Raw genomic sequence first — 17,410 nt, forward strand, 5'->3', positions numbered from 1 at the left:
ACAGGGATAAAGAAAAATATTTTGACCGTTTCCGTCTTGAAGCTAATGTCGTGCGACTCGCCAATGCCCGCGACTATACCTGTAGAGTCTCCGACATTAATGGTGTGTGTTACAGTGCGCTGATTACCATTTTCATCAACGTTTTCGTCCATCTTTAGTGTAGCCGTTCCGTCTTCATGAAGCCAAAATGTTATATCACCACCATTCCATGAAGAGCTGCCGTCGGCGAAGTCTACCACTGATCCACCTTTAACTTTTTCAACTTTAAAGTAATTATGGTAATCAGCAAGACCACGCAAAAACGCTCTGTTTTTATTGTATTCCTTGTCCAAGTTCCTCGAATGTTCGATTGCACCAAATATTTGTCCAAATAACGTGAATTGCTCCCATACATCCTTTAATGCCAGTGCAAACCCCTTCATAAATGCATCGAATTTCTGCAAGGAACTCGCGTCCTTGGGTAACTTCTTCAGGGCACTGTCAATCTCATTGTAGAAGTCGCCAATAAACATACGAACAACAGTCAGGGCAACTACAAGTGGTTCTGCTTCTGGGCCGAGCATTGACAGCCCCGCAATCGCAGTATCCAAACCGGCGTCGATGTATCCAAGAGCATTGTGCTGCTTGATATCATCAACAACACTCATGATACCAAACGCAAGTCCTAAAACGGGGACATCTTCCATGAGGTCAACCACTTTACCAGCCGTTTTACCCGGACCTTTTTCAACTAGGCTTCCTAACTTATCCCCAGTGGCAGTCTTTAGATCTGCCACTTCATCTTTGAAAAGGGAAACAAATGCTTTGCCTGCCGCTTTATAAATTTTTTTGTTCAACCCAGTCAAATTGCCTATGCCATATGAACTCTGGAGCAGGTCCGAAAAACCCTCACCGCTCTTGCCATCTTCAAAAGCCTGCAAGGCTCCACCTAGATTAGACACTACCCCATAGACATCTAAAACGCCTTTGGCTTGATGCAACCCTCCCTCGACAGGATCTGCAAATTCAGTTACATGATCATGTAGATCGTCTACTGTGTCGTGCGTTTGCAACTCACTGTGGTCGATTTCGCCAGATAGTTCTTCTTTTTCTGCTGGGTTCTCCTCATTAACCATTGAGAATTTCATCTCGTCCTCCTCAACTTTTACTGAGTTTTCATCCAGCTTGAAGTTCGCTGGCAGTGATTTACTTCTGACGATTTCTGCGACTTTACCAGTAAGGTATGCATGGTCAGCTGCTACCGCACTCATTGAACGCAGGGATAGTGATCTAATATCCAGTGATGTCCGTCTAGATTCCATTACTCCCGCTGTGTCTACAAGTTTACTCATGTCACCAAGTGGTCCTCTCTTTTCTCCTTTCCCTTGTGACTCACTTTGTCCAGTTGTACGTCTTCCCAAGCCATCCTCCCCCTTAGCTATTGCATTAAAGTCTCGAATGGCAAAGCTATCAATTATTTCCTCGAGTTCGGTGTTTTCAACCGGTTGTCCCCGGAATCGTGGATCGGACTTGTCAATTGCTGTTACCCTACCATGTGGATTAGCCTCATCTGGCTTAAGACCAAGGAGCCAATGCCGAGTGAATGCGAGCTCTCTGGGAAGTACCTTGTCAGTATTACCTTCATTTAGGCCATTAAATCCTGTTCTGCCACGGTCGGGCCACGTTCCTCCACGAGCCATTGGATGGTTCTGCAGGAACTCTTTCATCGTAAGAGTAGCACCATGCCTTAACGGGTCTAACATTTCCAATGCCATTACATTAACAATGTGCGTTCGAAAATTTCTTACGGATTCGGATATGCTGAAAGCAAATGTTAGCACAGCATTCTTCGCAGACCCGTACCCAAGCTTCATACTGGAGGCAATAGCACTGTGGTCCCCCTTGTACCAATGATCCATGCACTCCTTCAGAGTCCCCCAATCATCTATATCGTCCTGAAGTTGGTCGTATGATACCTTATCAATATTACTAGGTGGTTTCATTGGACGACCCTTTTCACTATTGAAAGGCCATTTCTTTTCTGCTTTGCCACGATCAGTAATAACCTTATCGATCTCGTTGTCACCCGCTTCTTGTTCTGAAGCTATGAAGCCATGAATATTTGCATAAAAGTCTCCCTTGCCGAGGCTTATGACCCAGTCACCAAACCGATAAAGATTATCCTTTCCCTTGTTTCTGATCCCATTCAAACCCAGCCAATTAATTTCACGAACCATTTCTTCGACACTGCTTATTACCCTGACCTTTCTACCTCTGACCTCCAACTTATTTCCCCACTCATAAACATACGCATTCTTTACACTTGACCCAATATTTAACTCTATCCTGTTTCTTTTACCCTTTTTACCCACACCTTCGATTGTAACGGAATTACCATCAATAGACACAATGTTATAGCCGACCGTCTTAACATCGTCACTCTTCTTTAGTTTAAAACGTTGTGCAACCTTGTCTTTATTTTGTATCATAGCCTCTCTGATGAGGTCATCCTTACTTTTCAAGAAAGTGTTTACAGTCTGTTTATCTAACACGCGGTTCATCTCATTGTGGTCAATCGTGGCAATTCTTTCTTTTCCTTCAGGACCAACCAGCAAATAGATTTCAGACACGCCATCCACAGTCGCCACGTCGAGAGGGCCCAGTGCACAGTCCACACATGGGTAGGCCGGGATCCGTTCAGTTGCAGGAACCTTCTCCGACACGATGTTACCATCCTCGTCAAAGCTCAATACAACCTTCTTAGAGGCGTCCTTTGAGTGCCATTTCATTCCATCAGGCGTCACCTCCGCAACCATTTTACGCCCCTCAGCATTGACTTGAACAAACGTATTCCTGGCGCTCACTACCGTCTCGATCCCGTGCTTGGACTTCAGATCATTCATGAATTCTGTGAGGAACGGTTCATCACCGAGAGGCATGGAATCTGGATTGGCTGTCTTGGCGATATTACACCCAATGAAACTTATTCGTCCTATTTCCCCATCACCAGCTCCGGGTAGTTTGGCGACCTCGTCAGCTAATTCTGCCCCTGTACGCCCGCCAATCTTTGTTTTTCCATCCATTTCGCGACCATGGCCCACGACTTGAACTCTGCTGTACTTCGTCAGCTTTGGAAACCCACCTTTTACAGATCTAAATCTGCCTAGCCTTTCATCCCAGACAACAACAGCGGACTTACTTTTATGCTTGTGGTAAAGATCGTTTGCAGCTTCGCTTACTATGGGATCATCAGGCTCCAAAACCAATATGATTTGCTTGTCGTACCTAATTCCATCGTGCTCTCGATTCTCCACTACTTCCTTGATAGGCTTGTCTCGCTCACGGACATGGTTTCTGTTGCCATGGAAAGCCTACAATTATAAAAGGCCTTCACTATGTAAACATATTAAGTCATTTTTTGAGCAACTTTAGGTTGGTCCCAGACTTCATTTTGACTGGGAGACCAATTCAAAAGTCAGCTGGCCAACTTTATGCATGCAGTCAACCAGAGTATATCAATGTTGTCTTTGACACTATATCTAAATAATTTTATAGAAATCGGTGAATTTGAAGTTGGCGTTTGCTTTAGAACTGAGCATTTGTAATGGCTATGTTCAGCTGATCGAAGAATTGTTCAAGTTCCAGTTGTGTGGAATTGGCTTGGGTCAACGCGTGATCCAAGAGAGCTCTGTCCCAACGTGCGTCTTTCGGAATGGGCGGTGGGGATTGATGTTGAAACCATGTGTTCCCTAGTTACCTGACTCTTGTTTTGAAAGACTCTGAGTCAACTGAATTGGTCAGCTCAGAGTCTTTCAAATAAATTATTAAATAATCATTTGAAAGACTCTGGTCTGCTTGACTAATTAGGTTGATTAACTGAAGTAGTGGATTGGTCAACATCGTCACTTGACCGATGGATTAAGAGGTAAATTGGTTGCTGATGGCTAAACCATTACTTTTCATTAAAAAACTGGTAGTTTTGCACAAGGTGAAGGGTATGCTCTGCACTGGTCACATCTCATCCAGTAGGTTTCTTTCTACCATGAGATGAATCAGAGGATAATCAACTACTGCTGAGCGCAATCAAAGGCCTGTCTGCTGTACTACAATATGAGTGATCGTTTAATCAAAATGCTCATGATTCAAAAAATGTCCTACTTAATTTGAACGTTGAGGCATTGAGAATTGACCGCGCACGTAAAATCAGTGACGATAAATGTAGGCCTAGATGCAGTCAAGATACTATGGATTGCTGAGCACATGACCTCAAAATATTCAACTTTGGGTTCATCGGGTATAATGGGGACAGATAATGTCAGTGATATTTGGCTTGGTTACCTTCTCCTGTTTCGATATGAAATCATGAGTACGGATTAATATTTTGGTTCCTAACGTTTCGTAATAAAGGCTATCAGAGAGTGGCGCAGTGATACATGTGAGATGGTCGTTAACAGTCAGCGCATGTCACCTCACAGCTCGCGGCGTCGACTCCCATGCAGTCGGAGCAGGTCTCTCTGCATCATAGGCTAATCTCAAAGGTTGACGGTGATGGTCTCTATAGACCCGTATACCTTAATCCATCACCATACAATAAGGATGGATGATTTTTCCAGTGGGGGGGGGGATTTCGCAGACTGCGAATGAAGAAGAGCTGTGATAACATACCTGGACAAATAACGCAATGACGTCTAGAGGAAATCCTTCCTGTGAGGTTGGCGTAACATCGGGAAGGGGATCTGATCCTTTCGAATTAATTGCGAAATCGGTGAAAGATTCCCATAGCTTTGTCCTGAAAAGCAAATTTGTTTCCTTTTTATGTTCATCGCTCACAATTTATCGCACATATATCAGTGGTGAATCCACGTTCGTTTGGGAAAGCATTCATCTATTTTTGTTTTGTTTAAGTTACACTATAGGTCTTTCATGAGGTGGTCGCACTGTTAATCTGAAGAAACAAAACATTGCAGTGTGGAGGTCCTGTAGTTATTTTTCTAATTTAAAGTAGTTTCGATATCTCTTTGTTTAAGACCAGTTATAGTATTGCCTATGAAATTTAAAGGAAACTATAACTACCTGTCTTCAACTGATGCATTATTACCGTCCACCTTTAACGAAATGTCTCTCAGAATCTGCCAACTCCAATCTAACTGGGACCATTCTGTGAAAGAAAAATAGTTAGTAATCAACGAATAAATAACGCTGGATTTAACTTTTAAAGCTTTCTGTCGGGATGCCAATCCCTAAACTCTGGGAAATGGATGTGGTATGGAAGTCACACTAACGCCAAATCCAAGATGGCGTACTTTTGACAACAATTCTAATAATGCCAGTTGAAAGGCGCTACCCAAACTAATGAGTAAATGTCTTAGATCATATTCTTGCCTGCCTTTAAATCCAATATATTCAGGAAAAAAGCCTTTTGGTTCGAGTCTCAGGGGGCGGCTATATTGAAATCCAAGATTGCGGAAATAGAGTACATAGTATAATCATGTTACTAACCGTGTTCTGTGATGCATGTCCCATCGTGGCATTCTTTCCCAGCGCTATCACCCACAGCAGCAGCAACCAATAAAAGGACAAGTAAGGGTAAACTAAGAATCCTCATGATGATGCCCTATCTCAACCAAAAAGAGAAAACATAATGAGTACATCGGGAAGACAATTTTTAGAACGGCAAAGTTGATCTCATCACAGTGCCACAACAAGTCACGTTACCTTTTTCTAATCCTGGCCTCATACCATTCGTTTTCAGAGCAAACATACATAAGCAAACATAGCAAAAGATAGGAGTTCGAATCAAGTAATGCCAGGCTTTCAAGGCATTTTCGAAAAACATATCAATAACCAACATTGCATTAACATTTACATGTAATTTGCGATTTTTACTTGATTATAGAAAAGTGTCCTTCACTGCTACTTACCTTTTCAATGTGGAAATTAGACTTTCTTTACTGGCAAGGCACAGACTGTCAGCTGAACGATGAAGTGTCAGACCTCCAACCGAATGACAAATGACCTAACTATCATGATAACTAAGTGGGATTTCCTCCAGTCCTTCCCATAAAATCACATGTACCCAATTTATCTATTAACGATGCATGTCACTAAGATTTCAAGGACTAAGGGTTATCTTGATAACCGGGTTATGGTGTCCACTATAGCTTGGAAAATGTTTCTAAGAAATTGTTTGGTCGTGATCTCGTAAAAAGGGACTGAGTAAAAACTGTACAATTTCATAAACCCTCTCAGTTAAGTGTATGTCAGGTGTAAGGGGGGGGGGGGGGTAGTTATCCAAAACGGACGAGTATATGTAATTAGAAAATACTGATTGGACGAAGAAGCGAAACAATGCATGTGATTTGAATCGATTAAAAACTAAATGTCAATCGATCCGATCCTTTCCGTTCATGACAACATGTTTTTGCACTTCGAGTCGACAAATATTAAGGTCACGAGTGCTCATCATGACTTACTTGAAAAACCGTCTTTCATGCGTTTCGTTTCTAAACATCGGTCACGGACTAAAAATATCCGTTTCGCACTCATTAATTCTGGCCTTCTGCTGCGTGGGGGCGTCATAATTTGAATTCGATGTTGGAAGTTTACCAATTATAGCTATTGAAAGATAGGCGGCTTACCCATGAATTCTTGTCTGTCGTGAGACTGTAGAAAAAAGTCGGCATGTATGAATTCCAACAAACTATCACTTTTTCAGTGCCAGCAGCACATTTATGACATCTTTTTACAAAGAAACATGCAAATTCGCATCGTCCTCATTCCGGCTCTTAGTGGTCTTCTCAAGGTCGACAATACACGAGATACTAAATAACAACACGACGAATGTATGTCTACATGTACACTCTTGAAATTTATTAGTAAAAACAACGTATGTATTTCCATATAATAGACAATAAGAGAGACTTTTCAATAGGGGGAACCGAGAAAAACTTGTCAATTTATCTTTCAGCGTTTTATACTTTTGTACTTGTCATATATTTTGTAATTATGAGAATCGAAAAACAACCATGACAAAATACGTATGCATTCTTCTTTTTTCCGCAGTTACCTTTGCCGCTTTCATAACTGCCAGGAAAGTTAAGGCCATTGAAATCGATAAACATATGATTCAGAAGTATGGTACGAAAGTCTGAACTCTCGAGAACATAAAAAATAAAACGTAATATCAGAATTGGAAGGTCCAATATTGACGACTAATGATTACCACCAATCGCAGAGTTTCTCCACAGTTTCGTGTGGCTTCTTCATGAGTGTCTAATAAGACACAATGGAAATCAAAGCCACCGTGGAATGTTTAAAAAGGTGTTGAATATGTCTATCACCATCAAAAAACTGGTTTTTCATTAAAAACAGGCTTAGCCTGACTTGATTAAGAAAGGGGTCAACCTTACCAATCAATGTACTGTGGTTTATGTCATGCCTTGCAAAGTGTGCTGCAAAAAACTTGTGCCTCAGAAAAAAAACAAGATAACTACAAAAGAAGCTAAGATAGAATCCTTTTTATTGAATCGAACGCTCTACAGGGGTAATCATATAAAACTAACAAAATATAAAGTGATCTCGAATGAAAAGACCGTCACATCAGATTGTCTCACTAATAATGAATTACGGGTATGACGATTTTGAAAATGATAACTTTTGCTTACGATCACCTCCACCGGCAAATTATATTCAAAAGTGTGGCATCTAAACGCAATGTTTCATATCTTTGAATCATGTTCCCATTTCCACAATGGTGACTTGGCCAGCATGAAGTACTTGAATAACGACGTTATATGTAGCTAAATATAAAGTGGTCCGCGCAACTATATAGGTCATCCTGACCCTCAAGTCTTGGATCCACTCCGCCGACCCGGACTCCGAGGTAACGGACCGATTAACTCTGATGTTTCAGAATGCTATAGGTAATTGCTCAAACCTTGGAGGATAAAGTCATTTTCTGTCGGTAAATATATTTATAGTAGACCAGCTTGAATAACAGGGTCGAGAATAATATGGAGATTAGACACCCATTTGGTGTAGAATGAATTTATACGGCAACCTTCTCAACCTGGAATATATTCCCACTTCAATGGAATATAACAGTAGGCCTATCGTGATAAATTTTTAGCGACAACCAATCAGTTGCCGAAATCATATTGTCTTAAATACCCCTAACGTAATCAAATGTCATTTCTTTATTTCACTTTGAATCATCAATTGGCCAATTGAATGCTAAGAAAATGAACAAAGGAGTCATTAATTGGTATTGGTAATTCGGACATCTCCGACGCTGCAAGTCTCAAAGCGAATGTTGTGATGTGAGCAAAACATACATGTATATATATATATCGTGCATTCATCTCTGTTGTTCTTAATGGTCCAAAAGAAGTCCATTCCTGGCCATGATGTGTAGTTGCCGATCGATTATCCTAGACGTTTAGTTGTTCATCAGCATCCCGTAGGCTATTATAGTTAACAGAATCTGAATACATAAAGCTCTGTCCTTCTTTGTCATCGCTGGTCTTCCTGCCGAATTTCGTCAGCCTTCCAGTGTATGCGAGCATGATGATCACGATAAGGGCCAACAGGATGACAAAACACACAAGACCAATTGCTACTGCCTTTCCAACACCAAAGTCGTAGACACTACACACAAAGTTGTTCATGGAAGAAGGCTTTGCATATGGTACTGCCATGTCATCAAGGTCCGTCTGGTTCAGTTTTGTGTCATTACATAGGATCACAAGATGCATGTTCGTGTCATTAGAAAACCAGTTTTGAATAATGATTGGTCCAAGCTCACCTTCAGGGCACCAATATCCTGAGTACCTATCACCTATGCTGACAGAGAGATGGTCACCATAACGGTCAATCTTGATGTGCTCACGTCTTATTGGAAGAAGGGTGAGAGTGTCTTCGGCAGAGTCGTTAGCAGCATTCTGTATTGTTTTTACGCCCGTTGTTCCACCAATAATATACACATCTCGTCCCTCGGCACCAATTAGTAGATCTGTACCGTTACCGGGATATATGACATCATTCCCAGCTCGTCCGAGTATGATATTGTCATCATCATTACCAATAAGAACGTCATCATATGGAGTTCCATAGACATTTTCAACACTAATGTAGATGTCTCCCTCAGCATCTGCGCCAGCACCTTGTCCATAGTGAAGGTCCACGTAAATCCCAGTTCTATTGACAGGATTCCCGGAAAAGAGCACCGTGTCACATCCTGGACCACCGTCAATTCTGTCAGCCCCGTATCCACCGTAGAGCAAGTCATCGCCTAGCCAGCCTAACATCCAATCGACGTCCTTGCCTCCTACCAGCGTATCGTTGCCGAGTCCCCCATCAAGGAAGTTCTCGCCGTCACCTCCCCTCAAAAGATCATTACCTGCGTCACCCTTTAAACTGTCAACCTTCGTTCCCCCAACAAGTGTGTTATCTTTACCTTGGCCTTGAATGTAATTCGCTGCTGTAGAACTTCCTATCACTGAATTGACTTCTGTCCAATTCCAACTTGATCTCAGGTCAATCTTCTCGTGATTCAACGACGTAGCTCTGTTGATCAAGAGAGGAATGGCTTGAAAAGACTCGCTGTCATTTTTTTGACTCAATGTGAAGCCAACGCCGTCGCCTGATTGTATGAATAGATGCTGATATTCTTGTCCTTTCTGGAAGTGGCTTAGTGTCAAAGCTGTATGATTAACAGAAGAAAGCAACAAATCGTCACTGCCTCCATCTACGAGCCTCATATCTGAATAGTGAGCTTCGAATGAGAGAACATCAGTTTTGTTATCAGCGGCGAAATTGTCAATGACATTGTCTGTACCATACCCTACTTTAATGATATAGGTATCACTGTTGTTACCGCCCATTAGTTTAGATCCCCCTATCTTCGGGTCCAGATAGTTGATCTCATCATTACCAGTCAAGATATCAGAATGGTTACCTCCAATCAGACGTTGGATGGATCTCCATGGTTTGATATTGCAATTGATCTGTACATCAGTCTTGGACTTTGACTTGTCAATAACTGTCGGGGTCAGAACTAACGAATCATTTTGCGACTTTGGTAGAACGCTCACCACATCATCTATGGTTCGGATTACTAGATGCTGGTGGAACTCGCCTTTGAACCAATCTTTCAAATTAGCAGCCTTGGTTGATCCATTGCTTTTGACTATCAGGTCACATTCCTCCCTGGCTAGACTCACGTCGGAAAAATTGAATCCAAACAACAATGTGTCAAGTTTGCGGTCAAAGGCCAGATTGATGATTGTGTCGTACCCGTGTCCTGGTCTCATGACGTAGGTATCGGCACCTTCACCCCCTCGGATAACGTCATCACCTGGCCCTCCAGAGATATAATTATCTCGTTTATTACCGATGATCTTGTCCGTATAATTTGATCCGATAACTGAAACGACGGTAGAGAACTTCGGAATGCTTGCTGTATCGACAGTCTGACCACTGGATTTACTTTCTTTATCAATCAAGTATGCGGTCAATGGAACATCCTCAAGGCTCGTGTTTGTTGATGCTTTATAAGCGACTCCATCGGTCGAGACGAATGTCAGGTGCTGACAGTCAGGACCCCTGTACCAATTGAGAACCCGGATGAAGTGTCCAGATTTTTTATCAGTAAGTAGTTCAAGGTTCAGGTTATCAATCCGTCCAATCGTGGAGAGAAACTCAAAACCTACCATGAGTGTGTCTGTCTGTGTGTCATCAGCGCAGTTATTGATAACATCGTTACCAGTGTCGTAGGCATCAACTATGTACATATCTTTCCCCTTGCCACCAGTTAGATGATCCGTTCCATTGCCCCCATCTAATCTGTTGTCTTGGTCATTCCCAACAATAGTATCAGAGTAGTTCGAGCCGTGGACGGTTACAACATTTTTCCAAGGAGGCTGACTGGTATCGACAGTTCGTGCCGACTTGTCTTTCGAACAGTCAATGGCGATGGCTACCAAGCGTGGAATGCCAAAAGCCGCAGCACGTACCTCAAAGAAGACACCTTTATCAGCAAGGAAGTTAAGATGGCGATAACGATCCCCACTAAACCAGTTGGTCACCTGCACATGATGAGAGTACCCTGAATTGCTGATGTAAAGATCATTGGCTACCCTCTGACATGACAATGTTTGAAAATCAGTGGAATCCATAACTAGCATGTCGTTCTTCATGTCAATGGCATAGTTATCGATGTGGGTATACCCGCCATCTTTCGTTAATATGTATGCATCGGAACCCTCACCCCCATGAACATTTGACTTCTGAGGACCAAGGTAGAAGACGTCGTTGCCGTCCATTCCGTACAAGTCGTAAAGTAATCGCCAAGGGTATAGTCAAGCTTGCTATTATCTGGCAACTTCTGAACTGTGAAGAACTGGTTGTCCTTGGAGTTCCCATAATATGTACCGTGTAAGCTATTTCTATCTCCATCTATGCCACTAATAATTCGTTTCTTGTCAACAGGGATAAAGAAAAATATTTTGACCGTTTCCGTCTTGAAGCTAATGTCGTGCGACTCGCCAATGCCCGCGACTATACCCGTAGAGTCTCCAACATTAATGGTGTGTGTTACAGTGCGCTGATTACCATTTTCATCAACGTTTTCGTCCATCTTTAGTGTAGCCGTTCCGTCTTCATGAAGCCAAAATGTTATATCACCACCATTCCATGAAGAGCTGCCGTCGGCGAAGTTTACCACTGATCCACCTTTAACGTTTTCAACTTTAAAGTAATTATGGTAATCAGCAAGACCACGCAAAAACGCTCTGTTTTTATTGTATTCCTTGTCCAAGTTCCTCGAATGTTCGATTGCACCAAATATTTGTCCAAATAACGTGACTTGCTCCCATACATCCTTTAATGCCAGTGCAAACCCCTTCATAAATGCATCGAATTTCTGTAAGGAACCTGCGTCCTTGGGTAACTTCTTAAGGGCACTGTCAATCTCATTGTAGAAGTCGCCAATAAACATACGAACAACAGTCAGGGCAAGTACAACTGGTTCTGCTTCTGGGCTGAGCATTGACAGTCCCGCAATCGCAGTATCCAAACCGGCGTCGATGTATCCAAGAGCATTGTGCTGCTTGATATCATCAACAACACTCATGATACCAAACGCAAGTCTTAAAATGGGGACATCTTCCATGAGGTCACCCACTTCACCAGCCGTTTTACCCAGACCTTCTTCAACTTGACTTCCTAACTTATCCCCGATGGCAGTCTTTAGATCTACCACTTTATCTTTGAAAAGGGAAACAAATGCTTTGCCTGCCGCTTTTGAAATTTTTTTGTTCAACCCAGTCAAATCACCTATGCCATATGAACTCTGGAGCAGGTCCGAAAAACCCTCACCGCTCTTGCCATCTTCAAAAGCCTGCAAGGCTCCTCCTAGACCAGACACGATCCCATAGACACCTAAAACGGTATTGGCTTGATGCACCCCTCCCTTGACAGGATCTGCAAATTCAGTTACATGATCATGAAGATCGTCTACTGTGTCGTGCGTTTGCAACTCACTGTGGTCGATTTCGCCAGATAGTTCTTCTTTTTCTGCAGGGTTCTCCTCATTAACCATTGAGAATTTCATCTCGTCCTCCTCAACTTTTACTGAGTTTTCATCCAGCTTGAAGTTCGCTGGCAGTGATTTACTTCTGACGATTTCTGCGACTTTACCAGTAAGGTATGCATGGTCAGCTGCTACCGCACTCATTGAACGCAGGGATAGTGATCTAATATCCAGTGATGTCCGTCTAGATTCCATTACTTCCGCTGTGTCTACAATTTCACTCATGTCACCAAGTGGTCCTCTCTTTTCTTCTTTCCCTTGTGACTCACTTTGTCCAGTTGTACGTCTTCCCAAGCCATCCTCCCCCTTAGCTATTGCATTAAAGTCTCGAATGGCAAAGCTATCAATTATTTCCTCGAGTTCGGTGTTTTCAACCGGTTGTCCCCGGAATCGTGGATCGGACTTGTCAATTGCTGTTACCCTACCATGTGGATTAGCCTCATCTGGCTTAAGACTAAGGAGCCAATGCCGAGTGAATGCGAGCTCTCTGGGAAGTACCTTGTCAGTATTACCTTCATTTAGGCCATTAAATCCTGTTCTGCCACGGTCGGGCCACGTTCCTCCACGAGCCATTGGATGGTTCTGCAGGAACTCTTTCATCGTAAGAGTAGCACCATGCCTTAACGGGTCTAACATTTCCAATGCCATTACATTAACAATGTGCGTTCGAAAATTTCTTACGGATTCGGATATGCTGAAAGCAAATGTAAGCACAGCAGCCTTCGCAGACCCGTACCCAAGCTTCATACTGGAGGCAATAGCACTGTGGTCCCCCTTGTACCAATGATCCATGCACTCCTTCAGAGTCCCCCAATCATCTATATTGTCCTGAAGTTGGTCGTATGATACCTTATCAATATTACTAGGTGGTTTCATTGGACGACCCTTTTCACTATTGAAAGGCCATTTCTTTTCTGCTTTGCCACGATCAGTAATAACCTTATCGATCTCGTTGTCACCCGCTTCTTGTTCTGAAGCTATGAAGCCATGAATATTTGCATAAAAGTCTCCCTTGCCGAGGCTTATGACCCAGTCACCAAATCGATAAAGATTATCCTTTCCCTTGTTTCTGATCCCATTCAAACCCAGCCAATTAATTTCACGAACCATTTCTTCGACACTGCTTATTACCCTGACCTTTCTACCTCTGACCTCCAACTTATTTCCCCACTCATAAACATACGCATTCTTTACACTTGACCCAATATTTAACTCTATTCTGTTTCTTTTACCCTTTTTACCCACACCTTCGATTGTAACGGAATTACCATCTATAGACACAATGTTATAGCCGACCGTCTTAACATCGTCACTCCTCTTTAGTTTAAAACGTTGTGCAACCTTGTCTTTATTTTGTATCATAGCCTCTCTGATGAGGTCATCCTTACTTTTCAAGAAAGTGTTTACAGTCTGTTTATCTAACACGCGGTTCATCTCATTGTGGTCAATCGTGGCAATTCTTTCTTTGCCTTTAGGACCAACGAGCAAATAGATTTCAGACACGCCATCCACAGTCGCCACGTCGAGAGGGCCCAGTGCACAGTCCACACATGGGTAGGCCGGGATCCGTTCAGTTGCAGGAACCTTCTCCGACACGATGTTACCATCCTCGTCAAAGCTCAATACAACCTTCTTAGAGGCGTCCTTTGAGTGCCATTTCATTCCATCAGGCGTCACCTCCGCAACCATTTTACGCCCCTCAGCATTGACTTGAACAAACGTATTCCTGGCGCTCACTACCGTCTCGATCCCGTGTTTGGACTTCAGATCATTCATGAATTCTGTGAGGAACGGTTCATCACCGAGAGGCATGGAATCTGGCTTGGCTGTCTTGGCGATATTACACCCAATTAAACTTATTCGTCCTATTTCCCCATCACCAGCTCCGGGTAGTTTGGCGACCTCGTCAGCTAATTCTGCCCCTGTACGCCCGCCAATCTTTGTCTTTCCATCCATTTCGCGACCATGGCCCACGACTTGAACTCTGTCGTACTTTGTCAGCTTTGGAAACCCACCTTTTACAGATCTAAATCTGCCCAGCCTTTCATCCCAGATAACAACTGCAGACTTACTTTCATGCTTGTGGTAAAGATCGTTGGCAGCTTCGCTTACTATGGGATCATCAGGCTCCAAAACCAATATGATCTGCTTGTCGTACCTCATTCCATCGTGCTCTCGATTCTCCACTATTTCCTTGATAGGCTTGTCTCGCTCACGGACATGGTTTCTGTTGCCATGGAAAGCCTACAATTATAAAAGGCCTTCACTATGTAAACATATTAAGTCCTTTTTGAGCAACTTTAGGTTGGTCCCAGACTTCATTTTGACTGGGAGACCAATTCAAATGTGAGCTGGCCAACTTTATGCATACAGTCAACCAGAGTATATCAATGTTGTCTTTGACACTGTATCTAAATAGTTTTATAGAAATCAGTGAATTTGAAGTTGGCGTTTGCTTTAAAACTGAGCATTTATAATGGCTTTGTTCAGCTGATCGAAGAATTGTTCAAGTTCCAGTTGTGTGGAATTATCTTGGGTCAACGCGTGACCCGAGAGAGCTCTGTCCCAACGTGCGTCTTGGTCAACATCGTCACTTGACCGATGGACTTAGAGGTAAATTGGTTGCTGATGGCTAAACCATTACTATTCGTTAAAAAACTGGTAGTTTTGCACAAGGTAAAGGGCATGATCTGCGCTGGTCACATCTCAACCAGTAGGTGTCTTTCTACCATGAGATGAATCAGAGGTTAATCAACTACTGCTGAGCGCAATCAAAGGCCTGTCTTCTGTACTACAATATGAGTGATCGTTTAATCAAAATGCTCATGATTCAAAAAATGTCCTACTTAATTTGAATGTTGAGGCATTGAGAATTGACCGCGCACGTAAAATCAGTGACGATAAATGTAGATGCAGTCAAGATATGGATTGCTGAGCACATGACTTTGAAATATTCAACTTAATAAAAGTGGAACGGTTTTGGGTTAATCGAATGTAATGGGGACAGATAATTTCTGTCACATTTGGCTTAGTGACCTTCTACTGGTTCGATATGAAGTCATGAGCACGGATAAATATTTCGGTTCCTAACATTTCGTAATAAAGGCTATCAGAGAGTGGCGTAGTGATACATGTAAGATGGTCGTTAACAGTAAGCGACTGTCACCTCACAGCTCGCGGCGTCGACTCCCATGCAGTCGGAGCAGGTCTCTCTGCATCATAGGCTAATCTCCAAGGTTGACGGTGATGGTCTCTATAGACCCGTGTACCTTAATCCATCACCATACAATAAGGGTGGATGATTTTTCCAGTGCGGGGGGGGGGGGATTTCGCAGACTGCGAATGAAGAAGAGCTGTGATAACATACCTGGACAAATAACGCAATGACGTCTAGAGGAAATTCTTCCTGTGAGGATGGCGTAACATCGGTAAGGGGATCTGATCCTTTCGAATTAATTGTGAAATCGGTGAAAGATTCCCATAGCTTTGTCCTGAAAATCAAATTTGTTTCCTTTTTATGTTCACAATTTATCGCACATGTATCAGTGGGGAATCCACGTTCGTATGGGAAAGCATTCATCTATTTTTGTTTTGTTTAAGTTACACTATAGGTCTTTCATGAGGTGGTCGCACTGTTAATCTGAAGAAACAAAACATTGCAGTGTGGAGGTCCCTTTGCGTGAACTTTTTTTGTTTTTGATTTGTAGTTATTTTTCTTATTTAAAGCCGTTTCGTTATCTCTTTGTTTAAGACCAGTTATAGTACTGCCTATGAAATTTAAAGGAAACTATAACTACCTGTCTTCAACTGATGCATTATTACCGTCCACCTTTAACGAAATGTCTCTCAGAATCTGCCAGCTCCAATCTAACTGGGACCATTCTGTGAAAGAAAAATAGTTAGTAATCAACGAATAAATAACGCTGGATTTAACTTTTAAAGCTTTCTGTCGGGATGCCAATCCCTAAACTCTGGGAAATGGATGTGGTATGGAAGTCACACTAACGCCAAATCCAAGATGGCGTACTTTTGACAACAATTCTAATAATGCCAGTTGAAAGGCGCTACCCAAACTAATGAGTAAATGTCTTAGATCATATTCTTGCCTGCCTTTAAATCCAATATATTCAGGAAAAAAGCCTTTTGGTTCAAGTCTCAGGGGGCGGCTATATTGAAATCCAAGATTGCGGAAATAGAGTACATAGTATAATCATGTTACTAACCGTGTTCTGTGATGCATGTCCCATCGTGGCATTCTTTCCCAGCGCTATCACCCACAGCAGCAGCAACCAATAAAAGGACAAGTAAGGGTAAACTAAGAATCCTCATGATGATGCCCTATCTCAACCAAAAAGAGAAAACATAATGAGTACATCGGGAAGACAATTTTTAGAACGGCAAAGTTGATCTCATCACAGTGCCACAACAAGTCACGTTACCTTTTTCTAATCCTGGCCTCATACCATTCGTTTTCAGAGCAAACATACATAAGCAAACATAGCAAAAGATAGGAGTTCGAATCAAGTAATGCCAGGCTTTCAAGGCATTTTCGAAAAACATATCAATAACCAACATTGCATTAACATTTACATGTAATTTGCGATTTTTACTTGATTATAGAAAAGTGTCCTTCACTGCTACTTACCTTGTCAATGTGGAAATTAGACTTTCTTTACTGGCAAGGCACAGACTGTCAGCTGAACGATGAAGTGTCAGACCTCCAACCGAATGACAAATGACCTAACTATCATGATAACTAAGTGGGATTTCCTCCAGTCCTTCCCATAAAATCACATGTACCCAATTTATCTATTAACGATGCATGTCACTAAGATTTCAAGG

At 42.4% G+C, this 17,410-nt stretch overlaps 2 protein-coding genes across 3 annotated transcripts in view; one reads left to right on the forward strand and one right to left on the reverse strand.

The window, feature by feature from the left end:
• Nucleotides 1–17,410, forward strand: part of LOC135489087 (mucin-2-like) — a 50,161-nt gene that overhangs the window by 6,243 nt on the left and 26,508 nt on the right. The window lies entirely within an intron of this gene.
• Nucleotides 8,409–17,357, reverse strand: LOC135496637 (uncharacterized). The gene is made up of 6 exons (XM_064786063.1): nucleotides 17,214–17,357; nucleotides 16,792–16,906; nucleotides 16,366–16,450; nucleotides 15,936–16,059; nucleotides 11,246–14,812; nucleotides 8,409–11,063 (listed from the first exon to the last, which is right to left on the reverse strand). The coding sequence occupies exons 2-6, from the start codon at nucleotides 16,895–16,897 to the stop codon at nucleotides 8,409–8,411; spliced, it is 6,537 nt and encodes a 2,178-aa protein (XP_064642133.1). The 5' UTR covers nucleotides 16,898–16,906; nucleotides 17,214–17,357.

Source organism: Lineus longissimus, chromosome 1 (assembly GCF_910592395.1).
Source record: "Lineus longissimus chromosome 1, tnLinLong1.2, whole genome shotgun sequence".
In the NCBI taxonomy this organism is placed as follows: domain Eukaryota; kingdom Metazoa; phylum Nemertea; class Pilidiophora; order Heteronemertea; family Lineidae; genus Lineus; species Lineus longissimus.